Source organism: Polyodon spathula, chromosome 16, assembly GCF_017654505.1.
Source record: "Polyodon spathula isolate WHYD16114869_AA chromosome 16, ASM1765450v1, whole genome shotgun sequence".
In the NCBI taxonomy this organism is placed as follows: Eukaryota; Metazoa; Chordata; class Actinopteri; order Acipenseriformes; family Polyodontidae; genus Polyodon; species Polyodon spathula.
The window spans coordinates 31,623,771-31,648,826 of record NC_054549.1 but is presented as its reverse complement, the minus strand read 5'-3'; the positions used below and the strand labels follow the sequence as shown (position 1 = coordinate 31,648,826).

General features: G+C 34.2%; 1 protein-coding gene across 10 annotated transcripts in view; it reads right to left on the bottom strand.

The window, feature by feature from the left end:
• LOC121328851 (forkhead box protein P1-like) overlaps positions 1-25,056 on the bottom strand; it is a 169,245-nt gene that overhangs the window by 39,458 nt on the left and 104,731 nt on the right. For 8 of the 10 annotated variants that reach the window (XM_041273972.1, XM_041273969.1, XM_041273962.1 and 5 more), the window contains 3 exons: positions 19,538-19,636; positions 1,130-1,267; positions 454-543 (listed from right to left, as the gene is read on the bottom strand). In XM_041273972.1, coding sequence (XP_041129906.1) covers positions 454-543; positions 1,130-1,267; positions 19,538-19,636 — 327 coding nt within the window. Of the gene's footprint in view, positions 1-453; positions 544-1,129; positions 1,268-9,081; positions 9,205-19,537; positions 19,637-25,056 lie in introns of those variants that run through there. The other 2 variants (XM_041273967.1, XM_041273970.1) reach the window with 2 other exon arrangements.

Below are 25,056 nucleotides of genomic sequence, written 5' to 3'. Positions count from 1 at the left end.
ACAACAGAGATGAGAGCATTCTGCACAGTGATATCCGACAATAAAACAAGACTTCTATCCCTGCGCAATTTCCATTTGAATTATTTGAGAAGCTTTATTAGTTTAATACTTTAGAACATTTTTTCATGGTTAATTTTTTTAGATTGTTTACCAAGAAAGCACCTGCAAACATTTAGCATAACAATAGCTGTTTTGTTTATTAACATACAGATGCAGAAGCAGTGAACCAAGCAGTGTATTTATTTCCTACCAGGACAGTTCAGTTCGGTGAACAGCTGTAATGCCATACTCTTTGAGCACTTGGAGAAGAATCCGAACTAACTAATAAACTTCAGTATGTTCTGTTTATTACAATTTGGACCAGAAGAGAGATATTTTTCTCATCCATACTGCATTGTTTAGCAGATCAATTTGAAGTGAACAAGTGTGTATAAAGGTAAGATTGTGGCGTACCTCTTTACTCTGTTTCCCACCATGTTGTTGCTGTAGAAGTTGAAGATGCACCTGTTCCTGCTGTTTCTTATAAAACTCTTGGAGTTGCTGCTGCGGTGATAGGTTGATCATAGATTAGCAGAATGAAATGCAAGAAATAAAGTCATTAATTGGCTATACATTTGATCTACCAATAGAGTTCCATTACTGTTTAGATCATTCAGATATCTAATTATGTGTATCATATAAAAATATGTAAAACTCCAGAAGGTATCCTATTTAAATTATTTAAATGATGGTGTTTTTTTAAATTATTTTTTAGATCTACTATCATGTAAATAACTGAAAAAATGCTAGCACTTAAATGTTTTATTTAACATCATTTCATTCTTTCCCCAAAAAACATTTAAATACAATAACTGTATTATTTATTTTGCTACTGCATTGTCAAGGTATGTCACAGTTAATAATTACCATGAAAGAACAAAAACAACAGCAGCCAGAAGATTATAGTTTTTTGAAAAAAAAAAAAAAAAAAAAAAAAACACAGAGAGCTGAAAGCTGGCTTTATTGTGAAGTTTTTAAACTCCTTTGCATTATGAGTTGTCATTAACACACAAAGACTGCAAGTGATATTTTACCACCTAAATATTTAGTTGAGTGGACCAGCTTGCGCAGAAATGTTCTCAAGTCGTACCTGTTGTAACATAAGCGTCTGCTGTTGCTGCAGCAAGCCCTGGAGCTGCTGGGGGGTCAGCACTTGCTGCTGGAGAATAAACTGCATTTGCTGAGGAGTTATCACTTGAGGTGTCATCATAGCCACTGATACTGGAACCTGGAATGAAAAAACAACCGGTAAAACTCAACTGCTCCCTAAAATAATTAACAAAAAAAAAAGTCCATATTTAAAAGTATGCCACCAAAAAAATGTCAAAAGCTGTATAAAAGTATTTCATTTTTTTGACAGTTTATCTCATAGACAAGGTGATAAAACTGTATGTTGGTGAACACGATTCTCTCTTTATAAACATTTCTATATATGGTGTAAATGAGCTTAAAAGCTTACCATACAAAACAAGCCATTGTTACAGGACACCCAAACTAGCCTAAACTGTACAACAGATATGACTGTTCAGGTGAGGAAAAAAGTCATGTGTGAGGACATCGAAAGTGGCCGGCAGTTTCTGCAGTCCTTAATTGCTTAGCCTTCATTCTAGATCCAGCCAAAATACAGATGCCGACAGTCTTTCATATTATGCGAGATACCATTAGCAGCCCCTTTCTGTGACATTTTACTGACAAACAGCTATAGTGATGAACTTGATAGCATTTCACAGTTGCAACTGTTAACATGTCTCTGTGCATTGGCATCTTTGTAAGAAACCTGTACACTGTATCTAAAAGGATGATGTCTTGTTCTGATAACAAAGCTGACATTAAAATGACAGTCTGTCTTTGCCAAGGTTTCACAGATTGTATTCAGGCTTATACCTAATGACACTGCTTTGAATTCTGCATGTATTTTAAATGTAATTTAGCTTAGAATTTGCAAAGGGACAATTTATTTTTGACAAAGGGTGTATACATGCTGCTTCGTTCTTTATCTGTATGAAACACAAATCTAAAACAAATACCTACGTGATTAAAAAAGCACAATGAGTTAAATAGGAAATGTAGGTTTTATGTTGATGTAATGGCTGTCTAAAAACATGTTTCTGAAAAATCGTTTTTAAGCAACGATTCTTTTTACATTGAAAGACTGTTGTCCAATATGAAATTCAAGCACTTAACTGCTCTAATTTACATGATGCAGCATGGATATAATGAAAATGCAATATTAATTCTCTCTAGTATTATGTCTTAATAAGCAGTCCATCTTGGCTTTTTCACATGGTTTGTCCTGTCATTTGCATAGCCTGGTCTCATTCCTAATTTCACAGTCATTATGCACTGATGTCCTGATTTTTCAGCATCACTAATTTTGATGAACTCAAAATGGTTTTTGAAGGTCAACTACACAACATATAAACTATTGTGCAATATATGGTTGAAAAATTCAAGAAACTGAATTAGCATACTAGAGTATACCCCCTGCCTAAAACATTTAGGGGGAGGAATAACCCATTGTCCCTCCAAATACATTTCACCGACGCACTTCTCTTCTGTAAGAAGCAAATGTGTATTACTGTGTGCATTACTTCATTGTTTTAATATTTACTGAAACCAAAGCTGTAAAGACTGCTGACATTGTGTTCATTAATAAATAATAAAACATACAGTAATTTTAAACACATTTTATGTATAGAGAGTTAAAGGTGACTTTTCTGCCTATCCAGTCGATGTTTTCCAATAGCATAACCAGTTTTTGTATCCTTCTCTCCTATTGCCCCCCTGTGCTGTAACTAATACTAGGCATTAGAAATTATGCAGCACTGGCAATAGGCTATTACAGCCCACACTTTATTACCCATTACTACAGAGGTCATTAGCAGCAAGAATGATTGTACTGTTCTTAACCATGATCATAGTAACTTCTACCATTTAATCCTGTGTTGAATGACTGGTGTATGTAGGGGTGGGGGGAAAAGCACTGTACTATAGCCATGGACTCTGTGTTACTCCAATTGATATCAATAACTGAATAAATACATCTGTTGCTTTCCATTTTCAGGATGATTTATTAAAAAAAATCACATGCATCTCAAAATGCATAAATGCATAAATAAATAAATAAAATATTCAAAAAATGAGTACTGTAACTTGTTACCATAGGCTTTTAAAATGCATATACTGTATAAGACAGTTTTCCAACACAAATGTTTCTGCTAAACTCTTTAAAACCCCAGCAAGCTGACTGTAGGAAATGACATGAGAAGCAGCACAGAAACCAATGTATCTAAAAAACACACTCTAAAATGCAACTCCTCTCTTGCCATCTAAGGCACCAGTTGTTCACTCATTATAAAAAAAAAAAAATATAATAAATAAATAAATAAATATTAGTGTTCTTATACTGAAGAACAGAGCTATTTAAAAGCATTGTATACTGTAAATGACTGAATTGGAATGGATCCAAATAAGGTGCGGCACAAACCAGGTGCATCTTGTTCATAAACCTGCCAAATGGAGAACAAATACAGCTGCTGCATGACCAACGGTGACGTACCAGTACAGGCCTGTCGTCAAAAGAATAACTGTATACACTCAAATACACTGGCTTCCTTTATTAAATTACTGTAAGCTTTTAACTTCTGTAGCTCTATGCAATTTCTAGGATATGTGTGCATTTCCTCAGCTGTGAAAGTACAGTACACTCAAGGGTCTTTTTGCTGAGAAATAACCAAGACATATAAATATTCAATTATAATTTAGAACAACTTGGTAGTACTTTATAAAAAGGTAAATACTAATAATATACAGAGCACAAATATGTCTTGATGAACAATCCATTGCTGCTTATGCTTAATGTAGGGGGTTATGTAAAACCATGTACTGTAAAAGAAGCACAGGGGTGGGCAGATATTGAAAAAAAAAAAAGAATAATTGGAAATGAACCATTTACTGTATGCCGTTTTACGTAATGCCTTTGTTGACCTAGTAATTGTTTTTTTCCTACGTAGGTGGAGTGAGTAAAGGATATACTGTTCACAACTGCAAAAAATTTAAACATTTTGTCAACTTGACATCACATGTTATATATGGAACGTGACAGAAAACCATATTTTATATATATATATATATATATATATATATATATATATATATATATATATATATATATATATATATATATATATATATATATATATATATATATATATGTAAACAGACATTCTATACAGATTATTTTAAATGTTGCCACCTTCAAGTCTGCATTACAGCTAAGCATAAGGATGTAAATTAAATTCTAATGAGAAAACACCAGCCGCTCTTCTGACCATAGTGAAATTCACAGATTCACGCTTAATGAAGACACACTCCAACCAATGTGCTCTCCAAAAGCTGAAGGTCAAAGCACATTGAAAAAGGCAAAGGCAACATCAAGGTAAACAGGCACCTCTGAATGAAACCTTCCTTCAGAGTGGTGTGGCAATTAGAGTAATTGTGCAAAGAGCAGACTTCGAATGGTAACAGAGACTCAGCTGCCAGCGTTGGAACAGGTTAGAGGAGAAATCACATTTTAATGTATGCTTCCTCGTGTCAGCTTGTTTTGTCAAGACATCAAATAGAATTCAAAAGTACAAAATAACAAGCCCTTGAGAAATCAGAGAAGCCAACCTTTTTGATGTTGTTGGTTTACGTTGTTCAGAGCTATCTGAATAATGACATTTTTCTTTCCCTTTAATAGGGAATGATAAAGCATGAAAATGTCTTGCATTTAGAATTGCATGGAAGGTCAGATGTTAACCTGCGCAATGAAAATTTAGCCTATATAATTAGTCCCGAACAAGAACAGCAAACTCCACTCTGGAGCTCCATTCATTAAGCAGATACACAGAATTGTTTTCACAGATTTTTTTGCATTACTTTTTGTGTAAACTGTACATACAGAACATATTTAATAATCTTCTTTTAATGTACGATCTTTAAATGGCGAAATATCGTACCAGTTGGAGCTTTGCATTTTTTTCCTAGCCTTCGTGAACGTGTGCTGCAAAATTAACACTGTACTGTTTTGAGCAGGCAATAAAAAGATATCTTGAAGTGGCAAGCATATGGTCTCTTCATTGGTCTGCCTCTACTGTATTGAGAATGGCTTTCTATTGTAAAATGCAAGTCCATTTGAAAAAGTTCATAGTAGAGACAAACAGGATAATCAATGCCCTATTTTCTTAAATTTACAAAATATGTTTATAGGGGAACTCAAGTGCTACAGAGCAACTGCAAAAATATATGTAAATGGGATTTTAATTAACTTTAAAACCACAAACAAACAATTTCCAGTAAAGCGGAGTCTGTTTTCTATAAAATAACAAACTACTATCAGAACTAACCAAGCCTTTCAGCTAACAATAACAAATGTACCCTGTGGTGTCAGAACTTTCCCACACTCTCAACAGTACTACTGCAGGTGTTTAGAATGCTTCAGGTCTACTGGAAATAACTAATTTAATCTCTGTGTTCACATGTAGACAAATAGTTTATGCCCCAAACAGAAACTCCTCAGTATTTTTGTTTATCTTTTTTCTTTGTGTGTGTGTGTGTGTGTGTCTATATATATATATATATATATATATATATATATATATATATATATATATATATATATATATATATATATATATATATATATATATATATATAGTCCAAAACAAAACCAAATGCAACACACATCGTATGCATTTATTTATTTTTTTGGTGACAATTTAGTAATGTAAAACTATAATGGCAATATCCTTTTTTTCTTTAATCCAGAATAGGCCTGTTCACTAAAACACTACAAGTCAAGATTTACATCTGACACAAAATACAAATCTTGCTTGCTGTGGTCGGTTTGATTGCAAAAATGGACCGTGTGGGGATTGCCCAGAGTCTGTAGAATGTCGGTGTTCTTGTGCACTATTGTAAAACCATTGCAATAGCATTACCAAAGCAGTGCGATAAATAATTACAGAAGCTGCAGCGCTCCAAGTATTACAGATCTCAAGCAAACTGCAGTATTGTACACTGCTTCATCCTTCTATTACTTCACACAATCCACTGCTTTCCAGGCAATGTTGTTTTGGCAGGCTTTCAGGGCATGGATGAATGATCAATATTGCTAAAGGTGGTGCATTTTTTGGGAGGCTCTTTTGAACTTAATTTTCATGGAAACAGCCACACCTTTTATATTTTGACAGATACTGAAAGCTTTATAGGTTGAAAACAATATGAGTAATGAGATTTAAGCCAATATAATGTACCTTATCCAAAACTGCTTTACCTCCAACACACACACACACACAAAAAGACTTCCTATTCTGCTGGCTGATGATTTATGGTTTACCAGCTCAGCAAGGTTACGCAACACTGATTGTCTTCAGATGCATTATTTGAATGAGTTGAGATTTAATTAAGATCACAGCCTCTAAAATCCCAGTCAAATGAAAATGTACAAAAGACAATGTCTTAACACATCCTCATGCAGATTGTTTCCATTCTGCACACGGGAACACAAAGCTAATCCTTGTTTCCATGACGGCAGACATGAGTACACAAATTTTGTTTTCTTTTATGCTCGTGTTGTTTTTTTGTGTGTCATAAAACCAAGCACCTGAATAATAATAATAATAATAATAATAATAATAATAATAATAATAATAATAAGCAGCTATCTGATGGAACTAAAATTACAGTATAGGAAATGGTTCACAGTAAATAAACTCACCAGACACTGCATTAAATACATCAATAGATATACAAAACAATAATAATTATACATAAACAAATAAATAAATGAAGCTACGATAAGTTCTGTGATACCATCACTTTCAGAAAGGCAAACAAAGACTGCTTAAACTTTAACACAATTTTGTTTTAACTTTTTGTTTGTTTGTTTGTATACTAATCTGGCCTAATCCTGTATTATAAATTTATTTCTATAGCCTTTTGACAATCTGTAGATCTCACCGGCCTGCTTCACTTTCCCAGGTCAGCCTTCAAACACAAAACATGTATAAAGTGTAACCCAAACTATGTTCTTTCATCTTATAGCATGCTGTGGTGTTCCTCAGCCTTTCACATGTGTTAAACAGAAGCTATTAGGTTTTGTGCCTAATTTGTATTTTTAATTATTTCCTTCTTACTACATAAGGCTGTGGTTGCCACTGTTTGGATAATGCCATGTATCATATACCACAAAATCGACAGATAACTTGTTTACTGACCTACACTTTGGAAACTTAACTACAGGACAGCGCAATAAACATGTGCACAGTTTTGTCAGTTGTTTGCTAGGTATGATTCAAGCTTTTCAGAAAAGTGGCTTGTTTCCATTGCAATACTGAATCATACATTTTGTTTACTGCAAAACACCTACAATTAGTAAAAGACATTCCAGGCACACATGCACCCTACAGATGTACTATTCCTCAGTATCAATGTAATATCTGGTTGCCTATGTCATGGTTTAGAAATGACAGGTGCTAGCAGCCTCTCTGCTTGACAGGCCACTGCACAAATAACTGCCTTGCCTGAAAGGGCTAATGCACTACTAATGAACAATAAATCAACTTTGATTATAAACTGTCAGACAAATCAGTTCTCACTTCAGCTCTCTCACATTAAAGTCAAAGCCAGCTGTAGCGTACTGCAATACACAGTGATTCTGTTTAGGTTATATTGGGTTAAAAGCTGATGCTGTTTGTTAAATCACTTTTATATGGATGGCATTTTTCTCAACGTTGCAAAGACACGTGTGTGTGTGTGTGTGTGTGTGTGTGTGTGTGTGTGTGTGTGTGTGTGCGCTATTCGCCAAGGAATTCCTTTATAATATACTCTGAAAAGTTCAACAACCAGAACTGTTTTAAGCATGGTCAGAATTAAGATTGAACCTTTTTTTTTCCACAAAATGTCAACAATTACCAAATGTATTTTAATTAAAACAACTGTCTTTTCATGTTGAAATATAAACAATCAACAAGCCAACTAGCACCTAAGCGATTGTTTTAAGGGTTAAACATAGTGGCAAAAAAGGAAGTTCATACACAGCGTTCCAGCCACTAACAACCATTTCCTGAGGTTTCTCCTAACAGGAAAATCTTCATATTTGCATCTCAAATAATTCAGTGTTGACATTTAAGATACCTACATTTAGACTGAATAACAATACCTTGCTGGTGTAACCACATTCTCTGTCAAAAACATCTCTCTCACTCTCTTAATTTTACATGACAGACTGACTAGCAAACACATTCAGCAAATCACCTTCCCGCCATTTACACTTGGCGTGAATGATTTAATTTGTCTCTGTTTTAGTAAAGTCTAGCAAATATAGACAGCTGGTGCTGAAAAACAATCTAAACAGAGTAAACACTGCCTGAGCCCATGAGATCTGTATAGCTGAGGGGAAAAATATGTCGTCCCCCCCCCCCCCCCCCCCCCCCCATCCCCATAAATAAATAATTAAATAAATAAATAAATAAATAAACAAACAAACAAACAAACTGAGCAACAAAACAAAGCTAATATTAGACAAACAAATCACATCTTATTTTTTATATTTCCTAATTTAATCTTAAAATTGTCATGTATTTCTTGTCCCAGGACAAGCCATGTGTACTTAACCCAATTCAATAATCAACCAATCAAAAACCTTTTGTGAAAATTACAGTTTCTTCCAAAGTCAACAAAAATACATCATAAAAATAAAAGAAAAAGAAAGTATCAAACAAATCTATTTAAAAAACACCAAACACATTTCCACCAGTAAGTAAACACACTTATTTTTCTCTACAGGTCAAGAAAAAGGCTAAAGTGAGCAAAGCTGTCCTCTTAAACTGTTCTGCCTGACTCTAACCCTTTAACTGCTTGATAAAGATTAACCAATAACAATGATAAAATGTCACACAAATTATATACAAAGCCTTTTTTCTTTCCCAGGACAAATTAAATTGTCAAGTTTTACACAAGAAAAGTACCAAAATTGCAGAATCAATCATATTGACAAACCTGACAAACTCCATTTAGCTGGCACCATAAACAGACTGCTGGGCCATGAAGCTCTAATAAGCCTTGCTGTAGCGTCTTTAGCTTCCTCAGGATACAGACAGATTGCATGCGCAAGGGTGCTCCCGGGCTGACAAGATGCAAAACTATCCAATCAACCACGCCCTTCTCCACCAATCACAACCAGCTCCTACACATAATCAATTCAAATGCCCCACACAATGGGCCTCCTCTTTCCAGTGACTGCAGGTGAAATAACGCCTTTGTGTGGGGCCCTTGAAAGAAACTGCAGTTGATTGCAGTTAACCCTTTGACCTAAAGAGAAAAAAATATCCCCTTAATTAAAACAACAGATAAGTATACTCTGTTAAACCCACAGAAAATAAAAAGGGATCAATCACTCTTATCTGTTTCTATTGTTCTACTAAAGGGATGTGTTGCAAGAGAAACTATTCTAAGTTTGTGGAACAAAGTCTGGAGGAAATCTAATGTAGGATCAGCAGGGATTAAAGTAATACTGTCATTTATTTCTATTTAGAAAAATACATGTTTACAAATATTCCTGTGTTATATGTACATGGCTTAAATGCATTGCTTTCCAGAGGCACTACAAGATTTTGCATGTGTATTAAAATGGAAAGTAAGAATTGAATTTTGGCTTGATGACAGAATTGATGGAATTTATACAGTGGGATTCTACAGTATTTGTTACGCACTCTTAACTGATTGTTTAGCAGTTTGTAGCACAAATTAATAAACAAATAAAATGAACACAATTAATTTGGGAATTTGGAAGCAATCTGAACGTTTTAAAACAGGATTTCAATTTTATTCTTGATTTAATATTATTATGTACTACACTTTTTGTTTGTTTGTTTTCGTAAACTGCTTTACATTTTGCATTTAAATGTAGATTATGTTGGAGCAGTATCCACTAGAATCTGCATAATACAGAACCCCCCCCTTACTGGTGGATTGTGCATAACAAAGGTTACTGAGTTAAGAATACAAATTGATAAGGCAATGTAACATATTATTGAATTAATTACTACTATTGAAGGTCGAAGGACTGTAACTTATTATTGAATGCTAAAAAAAGTTTTTATACTGATAACTATATATATTCTATGAAGGCACACATTACCTTCAACAGCTTTCTTTTCATTTTGTTTTAGCTCAGCGAACTGTCCAAGTTTTTAAAAAAGATTAAATGTGCTGTACCAATAAATATTACAATTCTGCACATTTTACTGTCCAAAATGTAGAAGTCTTCAGAAGCTATTTGGTGCAGAAGTCACGTTCACTGTAATTACAACATGTTATATAATGTATGCCACCTGTACTTAAGATAAAGCATACTCTTTTTAGTGCTGCTCACAAAAAAAGGCTTCACTGTCAAACTATATATATTTGCTTGTCTAGTAGAACAACCTGTATTACTGTTGGGCATCTTGCCTCCTTTAACTCACTGTCTCATGGGGAGCATGTCGGCATATTTTCAATAAAACACCTTCTTAGCAGTAATGGACCACTGTTCTCATTTCAATGGTCCCTCAGGCTTCATGATATATTTAGCAGGCATAAGTTCAAGTTTTGTTTCTGGCATTTGCTGTACAGATGCTAGCACACAAAGAGGAAGCTATTTTCTCTTCAACCGGTACTCCTATGTAGAATATACTTTGGCTTTTTAATTATTTATTTATTTATTAATTGTGAGATCATGTTGTGCAGTGCTTTGCTAATTTGCAGATTATAACACCTCAACAAAACTACTATACAAAGTGGGTATTTGCTACTTGTAACACAGATTTATAACCAATTAATTGTTTATATGTTTCAGACACTTATTATTCTAACACAGTTTATAGCAAAGCTGCATACCTTCAATTCAGTATATGAAACTAACTCACTCCAAGGAATGTTCAAGTTCATTGGGGATGAAAAGAAATGCACTGTTCATCAAACTAGTACTTGGTATTCAAGTGTATACACAACCCTAATTTAACAAAAAGTCAAAGAGTGCAAGGAACAGGTGTGTATTATAGCAAACAATAAACACAGGCTACTACACAGGTGGCTTACTCACAGAACAATAGACATCTTTTCACAGCAGATCTGCTTCAGTGATTAACTTAGTGGCTTTTAACCACATTTAGAGGGGTGGCATCTATGACCCACCTTTTAATCTCTCAACCACAAAGTCCAACATTCCATCAAATGCAAGCTAGAAAAAGAAAATACTGAAGCGGAAAGTAACTTGTTGTCTGCAAGCCCCCTGATCCCAACCTTATGTTTGTACAAACATCCTTTCATGCTTGAAATCAAATGTGGTTTTTCACTTTGTCCCGCATGTGACTGTCAGGGAAAGTATTCCTCTTCGTACATCACCATGTACAGCAACATGAAGAATATTTAACTAACCAAAAGTTTCCTGTTGAAAAATGCCAACATATCTTGAAATGTGTTATGTTTGCTTCTTATGAAGACTTTTGTGGTTTTAGCAGTTAGTCAAAACAGGATACTATTTACTTTTAAATTCATTAAATCCAGCACAAAACCAATCTTCACGAGTTTTATTTGCAACCAGAAAATTGTGGGTGGGGGGATTCCGAAGTTTATTTTTCAACTTCTCTTTATGAATATCATAACATGCTATATTTAGATAGTAAGTTCTTAGAACATTTGAATAACGTGGGCAAACAAATGTGAATAATGCACTGTTACAAGCTGTTTACTCTGCAAAGATTACAGCCCTGTTAAATACAACTAAATAAATTACCCACTAAAAAGATTTTGCTCACTTTCATTCTTTTAAACTGCTATAACTATTTTACAAGGACAGATCCTTTAAATACTATGATGACATCATTTTGGAATTTAAATAAAACTGTGCCACAGATAGCGTACTAATGTGTGGTAATAAAGCACCCTGCCATTCACGAATTCACTGTTATTAGATTAATGCTTTCATAGATTTTAAAATATGGCATTTTCACTGGCAGTTAACTTTGCACTACATTTGCTTCAGTCTACAATATGTATATCAATTGACTTACTACAGTATAATTTTGTCAACATCATTTAATACTAATTAGTAAACAAAAACAGTCAAAAATGGTGAATAATTGCCATAATTTATAACATACATACAAAAGTCTATCATAATAAAGTAATATTAGCACCAGCACATTAAAACTGTTTTAATACATGGCTGTTTTTTTTTGTTTTTTTTTTTCATTTTCATTTTGCTTCAGTTTAGGACAGTTCTGATTTGCAATCATCCGTAGTCTAAACCACAATCCAACATTGCCAGTTAGGTTCTGTGTTAACAACTGCTGTTAACCTGTATCTAGCATTAGTTAAATATGCACCGCACTCCTTGATTACCCTGTTTGAAATGTTGCCAAAGCCTGAAAAATAATAGTTTAATTGAATGAGTTCTTTAAATTTGTGTTTTGATGATCACACAATGAAGTGAATTAAAACACATGTTATTAGTGTTCACATCCCCCACCGAAATTACAAATATAAAAATGTTACTTGTATGATTTGGTTAACTATGTAAAAACCTGTTATTTAAATTAGCAAACTATTTTTAAGAACTGTGTAAATAGAGGTGGCTGAAGGTTTTGTATGTGTTTTACTTAGTGGCATACACTTCAAACTCTACTGGTCTGCAAATTGCATCTTTTAAAACTTTATCTAATAGCACAATGCTATCATGTTATGCTACTAGTCTGCAACACATTTGCCACCCAGCAAGGAGGAACAACCCCAACAAAACAGCAGGTCAAACAGTGCAAAATGTGTGACCAAAGAGACTTACACGTTGAATTTCTTACCGCTGTTTTTTCTTGGTTGGACAGGTCAGGAAATAATATATATATATATATATATATATAGGGGATATATAATATATATATATATATATATAATATATATATATATATACCGATAAAATTATTTATATAAAAGTTTGAATTTGATGTATATATCCATGTTTGAAAGAAACATCAAGCCATATTCAATTATAATAAAAGGTTAATTGCCCAAAAACAGCAGCCAGGCTGAACTGGAATTTTTTTATATTTTTTTTTTTTTTTTTTTTAACAATATGACAAGAAAAACAAACTGTATAAAATGTCCCGATCTTTAGTTAGATAACCATGCTGAGTCTTTGACATGTTGAAAATACTTGTGGTATCACTCCTGAAGTAACACAAAAATCTAGCTTAACTTATGTGTTATGGTATCATCCCGGTTTGCAAGGCAGTTATTAACAGCACACATTTACTTTTACAGCATTAAAAAAAAGAATATTTTAACTACTAGTGTTTTAAAATTGTTAAACATCATATACTTTATTAAGTAAAGAATATATATAAATCCAAGAGGAAAAAGCCTCTTTCTATATATTTTTTGTTTTCATTTATTTATTTTCTTAAAAGAAACACACCATTATTTTCACAGAGATTGAAAACATTTGGTTTGAGTTTTAACAATTAAGAACTGTATGTGTAAATCAGACTCTCAGCCAATGGCAGATTAAAACCGTGTGATTGTTTAAATCATGCTCTTTATTTACAGCCCTAATTCCAGTGCCGTCCACACCTTCAGAGCACATCCCATAAAGACAGCAGCAGCCTCATTGTCTTGATATCTCAGCTGGCTTTCCTGCCTGGGCACTGTGCCAAGCAGGCTGGACTGCCCCCTCATTGTCACTTCTACAGTGTGCCGCTTGCACCAACTGCTGTTATTCTGGGCTTCAGGACATTTTCTAACCACTGGATGGGCTCCAGCACTGTGCACTAATGAGTTGCAGATTGGAGCACTTTGGTGTACATGTATCAGGACAATGCCATGGTCTATAACAAAAACAGTAGTTTAAAAAACAAAGCTAACCACACTGGCAGAAAAAAGTGCCCTCTGCACCCTGTCAGAAATTGCCATGTATCTGAACAAAAAAATCTAAATTTAACTTTAGTGACCCCCAGCTAACTCCGTATGGTAAACAGAAAGGACATACAGTATAAAGAGAGCTTTGAAAGGTATAAAGCTAGATTCTTTGTTTTTTTTTTATTTTTATTTTTTATCTGGAGGTAAACTTAATTTCCTATGCTTGCAAGTACAATGCAGGAAACAAATGAGTAAATACTGGTGTGTTGAAGACAACAACACTACAAAAAAAGATATAAATGTTTCAGAGGAAATGTAACCTTACTTTAGGTGCTATGACATTTCTGCAGCATTAAATTCAGATTTGGTTAGCTCATGAACATATTCTAGAACAAAATCCTGTTTCCGTGTGTTCACAAACAAAGAATGACCTAAAAACAAGTATACAGTAGGTGCAATAAAAAAAATCTGATCTGATTAGAAAAAGCTAGTTCACAATAGTACGAATATAACTAGAGTGACAAAGGACAGAAACATTCATTAAAATGCCCAGTACAAAAACACTGAATAACACTTTTTTTTTTTTTTTTTTTTTTTTTTTTTTTTTTTAACCAACAAAAGCCTTAAATGTGAGAAGTGCAGATATTTGAACCAGCGTCAAACCTCAACCAAACTGTTGCTTTAACTAGTTTTATCTAGGAATTAAGGTGATGATAGAGGAACCATGTAGACACAACATCTTCAACCCAGCTGCACATCACATAATCCACTCTAGGTGGCAGGAACCTTCCCATGATACCTAACACAGTTGAACAGTTAAACGCACTAGCTTCTCAGCAATGCTACAAACGAGGCTGATTTTTTTCCGCAGCGCTAGTAGACTATCAGCAAGGGTCCGACAGTGTTGTTCCTAATTACCTATTTCTTCACTCTCGAGCCTGTGGCTCTCATAATTAGTTACCTGGGGCTGCAATCCAATTTGAAGTGATGACAAGAAAGTGATCCATGAAAAAGTAATAAGTTAAATCCAATTTCAGACTGCCTCTAATTAAATGCACATGGAACTAATGACTCAAACCCTACCATTTCAGTGATAATGGTAATTAGTGAGGTGGGAGTCGCTCTCTCTTGTTCAGCGTTGTAGGTGTAAACCACGAGGTAAAGTGGCAGGGACACTCTTAATTGCATGTGTCATTTCGTCAGCAATTTACTCACTTTTGACCAGTCAAGTATGTTTAGCTTTCCTCTGCTTCTGCAGCAGCTGCTATCATGTTTCGTACACTAAAATGCTTCAAGCAAAAGCATATGAGGCTCCAAATTAAAGTGTTCCACACACTTTTGACCACTGAAACCACTTTCTTTGAAAACAGTGTGAGTGTGTGTACTCTTGGCAGATTCTCCACCAACAACAGTAATCATTATAAAAAGCAATACCACCTGCTGGACATTTAAATCCTTACAGCTCAATCTGCCAACTAGAACAGCAGTGCGCACACTTTATATGTCGGCCCCCTTACTCAGAATAGATTTTGTTGCCCCCCCTTCCGTCCCCGTTGACATTTGATATTTTAACAGACGTTTGTTTTTTGGATTTAATGTAAATGGCGTATTTGTTCCTAGATTTAAATCACAAAAAGTTCAGATTTAACTAAAATACATAAATGTTAAACACATGCTTACACGTTTTCCAAATTGCACTTTCAGATATAACTATAAACGTTGAAAACACGTGTCGTAAATTCAACATTTAAAACCAGTCTACAAGTCTTTTTTTTTTTTTTTTACACGTGGTGAGTCAACATTTTACTAACATTATTTTTTCCAGTAAATCCATGGAAAATAATTCCGTGTAACTTAAATTATTTATTTATTTATTTTTACATGTGGCGATTCAATCTATACCTAACAGATAAATCTGAAAGAAAAAAAAAACATTATCATTCAGCAATTAAATCAGAAAAAATAAATCTGGGTTTTCACAAAATAAATATTTATTTTGCCAACTTATTTTTGGGTTACACCATTTACTTTAAATCCGGGGAAAAACACTTAAAATATGTATATGGACGCCGCCATTTCGGCTCTGTTCACTGCAGTTTCACTGACATTCACCATTTCTCCGGTTCTACAAGTTCTAGAGTGATACCACCGTGTAACAATTATTATTATTATTTTTTTTTTGTTCCTGGGTAGTAAGTGTTATTTCCTAATTGCTTATGCCTCAAAAGTACAGAAAATGGCTATTATTCCCCACAAACTTTGCTTTTGTGACTAGGCCAGTGATATTTCAAAAGATCACTATTTCCAATGGGAAAACGGGCAAATGTGTGTCTTTTCGTTCACATAAAGTCAGAAAAAAACAACATATGAATCCAAATGAACATGTATTTATACTGAAGTAATACAAAAATGACTACAAAAGATTTAGAAGAGTAGTTTTTCAAGATATACAATTATACTGTGTGTATATATATATATAATTCAAGCATTCAAAATTCTAAAAGGTATTGACAGTGTCGACCCAAGGGACTTTTTCAGCCTGAAAAAAGAAACAAGGACCAGGGGTCACAAATGGAGTTTAGAAAAAGGTGCATTCAGAACAGAAAATAGGAGACACTTTTTTACACAGAGAATTGTGAGGGTCTGGAATCAACTCCCCAGTAATGTTGTTGAAGCTGACACCCTGGGATCCTTCAAGAAGCTGCTTGATGAGATTTTGGGATCAATAAGCTACTAACAACCAAACGAGCAAGATGGGCCGAATGGCCTCCTCTCGTTTGTAAACTTTCTTATGTTCTTATGTTCTTATATATATATATGCAAGAATTAACCAGAATGCGCTAAAGGAGTTCTCCAAAATTCGTAGAAATGATTATATTATTGTCTTCAATTAGGTGCTGCCAAACTATTAAATAGTTTCTTTATTAGATTTAAAAAAAAAAAAAAAATAGCGATCCACCGGTTTCGTCATGTCTTCTTAAAAAATATAATACAGAAAATATTTTATATGAATATTTTGTGTGCGCTACAAATGTGTTCTTTGCATATGCAAGAAATTGGATGTGTCATTCATTCATATATCTATAAATTTGTAGACTATTATATGACGTTAAGAGTAGCAAAAATATACCAAAAAACTAAAGCACATTTTTGAATTGGGAGGGCAAGTTAGTGATAGTACCAGTTTTGTCTCATCTCATCCCTTAGACTGATCCTTTTTGTACTTTGATTTTTATGTTGTAGACATCACAACTTTATATTGCTCATCCTTTTGTTCTTAGCTGTTTCTGTACATGTGAAATGATCTGATCAGATATGATGATAGATAGTCCACACCTATCTATCAAAAATAGTACTTTTTTTTTTTCAGATTTGTGGATTTTCTAACAGTAATATGACAAAGATAGTTCAAACAAGACTGAATTAACAGTGAGGTATCAGTGGTCTTATCTCTGTTCCCAACTGTTTTGCAAGTGATAGACGTACTTGACTTCATTAGTTAATTGTCTAGCAAACTAATTTATGATATGAGAGTACATTTGTACCCATATTTTTATTTTTAATTTCATGTATCACCCAGCTCAAACCAATACAGGAACATAACCTAAATGAAGACAAAGAAATTAAGTCAATGTTCTTTGTATAGAATTATGTGTATTTCCTAATGCAATACTTCCTTATTTTACTGAATTAGATTTAAAAAAAAAAACTACACACACTTAACAGAATGACTATATACTATGAAACTGCGCTGCATGCTCAAGTTAGGATTTATTTAGATGCTATACAGAACTCGTAGGTTTCATAAGCTACATAGAGAAAAAAAAGACTAGGTTTTCTTTTCAATAGCTGAGTGACAGGTTGGGCGAGCTCTCTGTATACATTAATAAATTAGAATTTTAATTTTGTCTTTGTCTGCGGGAGATGGTCTAGCACTTTAATATGTACCAACAACTGACTGTGTAGAGGAATCAGCTGTGTGGCCTCCACTGTTGACCTCTGATACACAATTCCCAGCCTGACTAGGGAAACTCTTTAGTTTGATCCTTCCAACTTATTTGAATCCTGACAAATAAGCTCACAACTGAAAGGTCAACACAGTCATATTTCATCCTCTGGAGCTGGTCTTAAAACATCTGCACAACAAAGAGCTTCTTTCAGTACCTGACATTGGACCTAGCTGGTACAATACCTCATTAAAAATGCTCCCTATGGGAAAGGGGTATTAAATATTATATACACCAGGCTGTGGTATTAATTACAAAATACCTTGCAGACATGTTTATATTTATACACCAACATACAATCCCTATGTTCTCATATAGCCTTACATAATGCTTTGCAGGCATCATATCTGAGCAGTCTGAGTGGGCTTTTTTAAAAAAAAAAAATTTCCCCTCAAATCTGGGAACATACAAATACATATGACATATACTGTTGCTGTAAATATTTTAGTATTGCAGTTGTAAAAGTGTGACTGTGATTTTAATCCTGACCTTAAAGATGTATTTTACTATAGGTGCAACAATGGTATTTGCACCAGCTCTGTTTATTTCGATGTGTTAGCCTCCGAATTACCGTCTTTAGAAATCTCAGCTCCACTCCATAGCACCCTCTATAGGTGGTGACCTCAAGTGCATACCAGTTAATTATGCACCAATTGTTATCAATTTTCTTGTTCTCACTTCCTTTTAGGAATAATGATTTTTAGTTCCCGAATGAAAGTGAACAAACTATGCTGTGGACAACAGAGACCCAGATCACAGATCTCAGTTGGCCTAGTAACACAGAAATTCAAATTCACAGCCCACAAATGTACAGTGGATAGTCACCACATCATCTCATTACTAGGTATAAAATCAACATGCCAGTATTATATATAGACAGACGTGGAAGTCTTCATTCAGATGAAATTTGAAAGTTGCTGCGTACAAAAATCAATTTGAGTCCTTGGTGACATTAATTTTGTTCATGCATTACTCTGTATATTTTGCTTATTTTCTCCTCAGTAGACAATATGTTCAAATTTAGTTTACTCTGGGTTTGTTTCAGGCATTTGTATTTCAAAGTTAGAAATTCAAATGGAGCCAACCCCCATTTTGTTTCATGGACAGTAGCTCACAATTAATACAAGTCACACGTACAGTATTGCAGACTATAAGGCTGATCGGGCAAAGTGGAGCTTGGGGTTCACTTGCTTTTCTTTTATGAAAGAAATTTTCTGCATGGTCACTTCCTGTTCTACAGTATACACCTCTGCTTTTACAGCACTATTTTATACTCTGCTCTCTTGCAATGTTCTGTATTTTACATCTTAGCAATACAAGTTTTGGTATTGCTTTACTTGATTTCCTGTTTATGCACTTGTTCTAGTACATGTTGTATTAATAGAACAGATGCAGAAAACTCATTTATATATATAAAAAAAATGAACAAGTCAGTGCTGGCATTTTATGCTTTCCGAGCAAGAAAGCACAGCATATATTGACAAAACCGTTGAGTTATCAACTCTTATTGCGAAAGAGAGTAAAGCCTTTTTGAGCAGGAATAAACATGATTGTACCTGTTGAGCTGTCTGCTTGTCATTCCCTTTGGGTGACTTCAGTCCCGAGCCTTGCTGTTGTTGCTGATACAGCAGGAGCTGTCGTGCAACTTGAAGAGCCTGAACAAAATAAAATGAAGAACTTTTAATATTTTGTTTGGACCACAAATACTTCCAGTGTTTATTGCCTTTTAACATAACAGATGTTACCAAAATAACAACTTGGTCTAGGCTGTTGATATTTATTAAAAACAGCTCGTAACATGTTGTGTGCAAAACAGACAATTTTCCATCGCCATTTCCTTATAGTACCTTATGATACAATAGTTTCCACTAATCAGACAAAACCATATTTGGTCACGTGAAAACGACTTCTAAAAGATTAAAAATAAACTACAATTTGAAAATGTACATATTTGATAGGAAATACGCTGTGTTTTGCAATGGCATTGCAGATAGAAAGCCTGAGTTTAATTGCTTATTTAATACCACTGCTTACCTTCACATAATTTGTTTTACAATTGACAACAGAACTACACCAAGCATGATGAAACAATTGAAACTTTTCTAAGCAATAAAAAGATGAACATTTATCAATAAAAATGTATTAATTAATATAGGTACTATAATATTAAACTTATTAGACCTTACATATGGCATCTTCAAAAACTCATTATTCAAATTTTCTTTAATCACATAAGAAAAAAAAGAGAAAGCTTTCGTGTTCTGATTATCTGGGGCATGGACATGGCTTTCTCAATGGAAAACAAAACAAAGTGCAGTCACATGTTTATTGCTCCAGCTACTCCCTTTTCCCTTCCGATAAATAATCAAACATGCCATCCAGAATAAACAAAACCAGGGAGCTGGGAAAAAGAATGGTCATCAGAACGACACAGATACCAAGAAAAGCAACCTACTGTTCCCACAGTGAGTTCCGAAGCTCACACCTACACCAGTACAACATCTGAGTAAACAACTAGTCACTCTTTCCATGTTGCAGATGTGATGCCTCCCACCATTAAACAAATAGTCAGAGACAGATACAAACATTGTTATACAATGGAGGCTTTTTTAAATTATTATTATTGAGGAGATGCCAGTTATCATCAAACCTGTTGACATGCAAAACCAAAGAGGAAAGAAAAACAATATTTTACTGATAGCCATGCTCTAAAAGGTAGCAGATACTTTTAGGTGGGAAGTATCAGTAGCCACCAACTACAAAACTACAATAATATCTCCACATTACTATCCCAATCCAACCAGCATGCATTCATGATTCAACCAAATAGATGAAACTAAATCTTAATCTTAAAAAATACATTTATATAAATTTAGGAATATGTTTGTCTTGACAAAACCGTACAACAAACAAGTCCCTTTTATACTACAAATGGGCTACTGTCTGAATGTGTATGTGCAGATGTGTTACTGGTACTTGTTACCCCATTTCCGCCAAATGCTTTATTTAAAATATTTCACCTGGACATTGGCTATTTCATTTTCAAACTTGTTTTGTAATGACCTCCTTACTTACTTACTTACTCAAGACTGTTTTGTGAAAGGCACCTTAAGTTATGAAAATAAACAGTAATTGTAAAGCCCGATAAAAATTTGCCAGTTTTACGTCTTTGAAATGAAACTATTAAAATGAGAAAAAGAACACTGGAGGGGAAAATCCCACAGCACAGCCTGTAAAAGGGGCTATTTTATGTGGTTGTCACTACTGGACAATATGAGTTTTCTACACCTACACACAACTAAGAAATTAAAGAATTCAGGCCTTCCAGACAAACCAAAACTTCACCTAATTATAGAAAATGTACATTTAAATAAAGTCTGATATTTAAAACCAGTCCTACTTATATTAAAAAAAAAAAAAAATAATAATACACATTTATTGCACGGAAATACTGCATTTCATTTTGCCTGTCTAATATAACCCACAATAACAGTGCATCCCACAACATATGCAGTTATGTTGCAGAGCAAAATACATTTAAATATTTCACAAATAATCCTACAGCCGAACTGAGAAGATTAACACTATGATGGAATCATTCCAGCCAAGTTAAAAACTTGTAGAACGGATGGGAAATAAAACTTTCCAATACATCAGATGGCCTACAGCCTGCTTTTACACATAACTAAATATATTGACAGATAGATAACAAGCTAAATTGGTTTATCAAAAACTAAAGAAATACTTCCACAAATCATTGCTCTCTTAACAGCTGAACATGAATCTGAACCCGTGCCCAACGAGACAATGAAAAAATAAAGCGAGTGAGGGGTTTACCAGGCCCTGTTGCCTCTAAACTTCTGCTGTCGTGCTGTAGCCATGTTCTGGCTGTTTCTGTGAAGAGGTTGAAGAATGGTAAAAAGATGTTTGAATAAACAGGAAGTATTGTGTAGCTGAAGCACACACTCAATTGAAAATGTACTGGAACACTGCCCTTTGTAGTCAACTACAGGAGGCCTGTCTTCCTACTAGTACACATCTGCTGGTACAGTGAAAAGGACATTATTTATTACCCCAATGCTGCAGCAACAAAGTCGCAGAGTTCACTATCCTGAAAAATAAAATATTGCAGCTAATTACCAGAGGGCAAGCCTAAGCCATTTCCCAGGAGACAACAACAAACCAATCCCCAATCCATGCATTTTAACAGCGTTTAACAGGGGTGGGAGACATGTTGTGTTTCAATCCCGTCGATTATACAGATAATGGTAATTTGAAACAATATAAACCAGGCTATATTCAATGAAAATTCTGTGAGAAAATGTATTGTTGATGTGGCAACGTGCTGCAGGGGCTGAGAGACTGACTTCTTGTTTAGCACAAAGGCGCTGGCTGTCTATCATTGTGGGTGCTAATACTGTGCTAAAATAACTCATTGCGAGCTGTCACTGGGGTGTTTACACAGCACCCACTCTTTTCTTCATACAAGGATTTTTTTTCCTCTGGAATTCATCTTCTTTTGATCTTGTATTCAAAGCTACAGTGGCTTGATAGACATACAAGTCGAAAAGCAAATCCAGACTCCAGGAGATAAACTGCCAGGGTATGACAGGCAAGAGCATCTACAGCTTACAAAAATGAGTAGAACAGCATGATGTCTGAATATTACAATAGCACAAATCAAGAGACATATTAGGTGGAACTGATCAGATACAAAAACAGTTCAAAAGGCAGATAATAGAAACAGATGACTCGGCTACAAGAGAATAAAAGCATTCAACGCTAAAGGAAGGTCTGCTACAGCATACTGTAACTGAAGGATTGTATTTGTAAGTTTTAAAAACACTACATTTAACATTAAACACACCAATTTATTCAGCTCTAAAAAGATATCACAATACATATGAATCAATGCAATTTGAACTGTTAATTGAAAAGTTCAGTGATTTAAGAAATGGAATTGTCTAGAATTCAATGTACAAGCTGTTTACTGTACAGGGGTTAATAAATAAGAGAAAGGGTAAAGAGCAGGGGATTTTCACACACAGTAATGTAGCCTGCAGGTACTTCTGATTAAGAACACCCTATGTGATTCAAGGATAAGGTCTGTCATTTCACTAACAAAGAGCCTACATTTGGAGTTCTTTAGAAGTCTAATATTTAAAATATGTTTAATGTTCAAATGATTTCTGTAGTGTTTTAACTAATAAACTATTTACTGTTCTCTTACCTCACCAACGGTGTACAGGGCTGGACTATTTTTTAAAAAATGTCTTTATTAACATTTGCAATATGTAACCTCACTTACATATACATATATATAAAATAAAATGTGCTTGTCATCAAATATCCAATTAATGTGTTCTCCTCTGCGATATACAACAGCTATATCTCCCTGTTAGAAGTCAGTTTCAGTAACAATACGTATGGCAGATCTGACAGACAGAGAAACAGTGCAACACATTGCAAAAGTGATTACCATCCTGGAGAATAGACTGCTGCAGATTACCACCCTCAATTTCCACAGGAAAAAAAAGTCGCAACAATAATTGAGGAATGTTTATATACCCTTCCAGATCATGTAAGCACCTTACAGAATTGTTACATTGTGTAACTGCTGCCCTGACTTATGGTAGGATTTTTCTATTAAATACAATAACCCTGAATATTCACTGGACAACTGTAGAGAACTGAATGGAGTTTAATCTGCTGAGAAAGAGGTTATCCTTACATTTCTGTGAAAGTGTCCTAAAACATTAGTGGTAAAGAAAAAGCATGTATTCAACTCTTAAGAGGCTCTGTGACATCAACCACTGCGGAAATGGCAATTTCTGGAATTTTTTGAATATTTTTTTTTTTTTTAAATGAAGGCCTGTTAATTTGTTCAGGTCTGTCACATGAGGCCATCCTATATTCTCTTCTATTCAGTTATGTCCTGGACTTGAATGCCATAGAAGACCTTGAATGTGAAATGGCTTCAAAGTGATTGCTCTAATTGCACGAAGATGTGCAGGCAGGTGAAATTCAATCCCCTTGGCCATTGTGGAGACCAGGAACAACACAGGAGTGTTTACGCAGTGGTTTGAATTTAATAGACAGGAGAACTGGGCTTTCAGACAGACGGCAACAACACTGTGACATTATCCAATGGACCTCTTAATGTAGTTCTCTTTAAAAAAAAAAAAAAACAAACAAACAAAAAAAAAAAAAAAAAAAAACATTTTGCAGTTTGAATAGCAATGTCCTAAATGTCAAGGTTATCTGGTTGACTTTCTAAGTGAGCACACATCTTAACTCATCTGACATTTAGACCAGAAACTCTATCCTGCATGCATTTCAACTTCAAATAAGATGCCTATTATGTAATCTATCTTTTTTTAAAAAAAAAAGAAAATGTCTATTTGTATACCATACAGGGTTATGTAGCTCTGTTATGGCTTAACACACTATATGAAGTCATTTTTAAACTTTTTTTTTCCCCACGTGCAAATCTTTAGGGTGCTTAAAACCACTCAATTTTGGATTTCCTATTTATAATGTAAGTGAGTAAGTACTAAGGACAGTCAATTGCATTAAGGACATTTATCTGAAATGCAAAACAGAAAGGTAAGTTTTCACTATTAAGTACATAATTATTGCCATTTCAAATAAGGCTCTCCACAGGGGGAAAAAAAACACCCATGTTCAAATCTAAAACATTACAGCCCATCTACAAAATGCTCTCTAACTGATGTTTAGATTTCCAAATTAATTCATGTAGAATACATAAATAAATCAGTGTTTTACAACCACTTCAAACCATTATATCCCATTCCTCTGCAACACTTTTCAACAAATCTATTAATATTTATGGCAACACCAAACATTTCAAATAGCCATATTTAAACAATATAAAACTCAGCATGCAATTATACTGGATACAGGCTGAATAAAAACAAACTCACTTTGTATATACTCACAGCTGTAGGTAGTAAGTATCATGCCCTTTTATAAAAATAGTTTTTAAAATTTTTGCTTTAATTAAAAAAAAAAAAAGTTTTAAAAAGTTTTTACTGTGAATTGGAGATGATTTCCA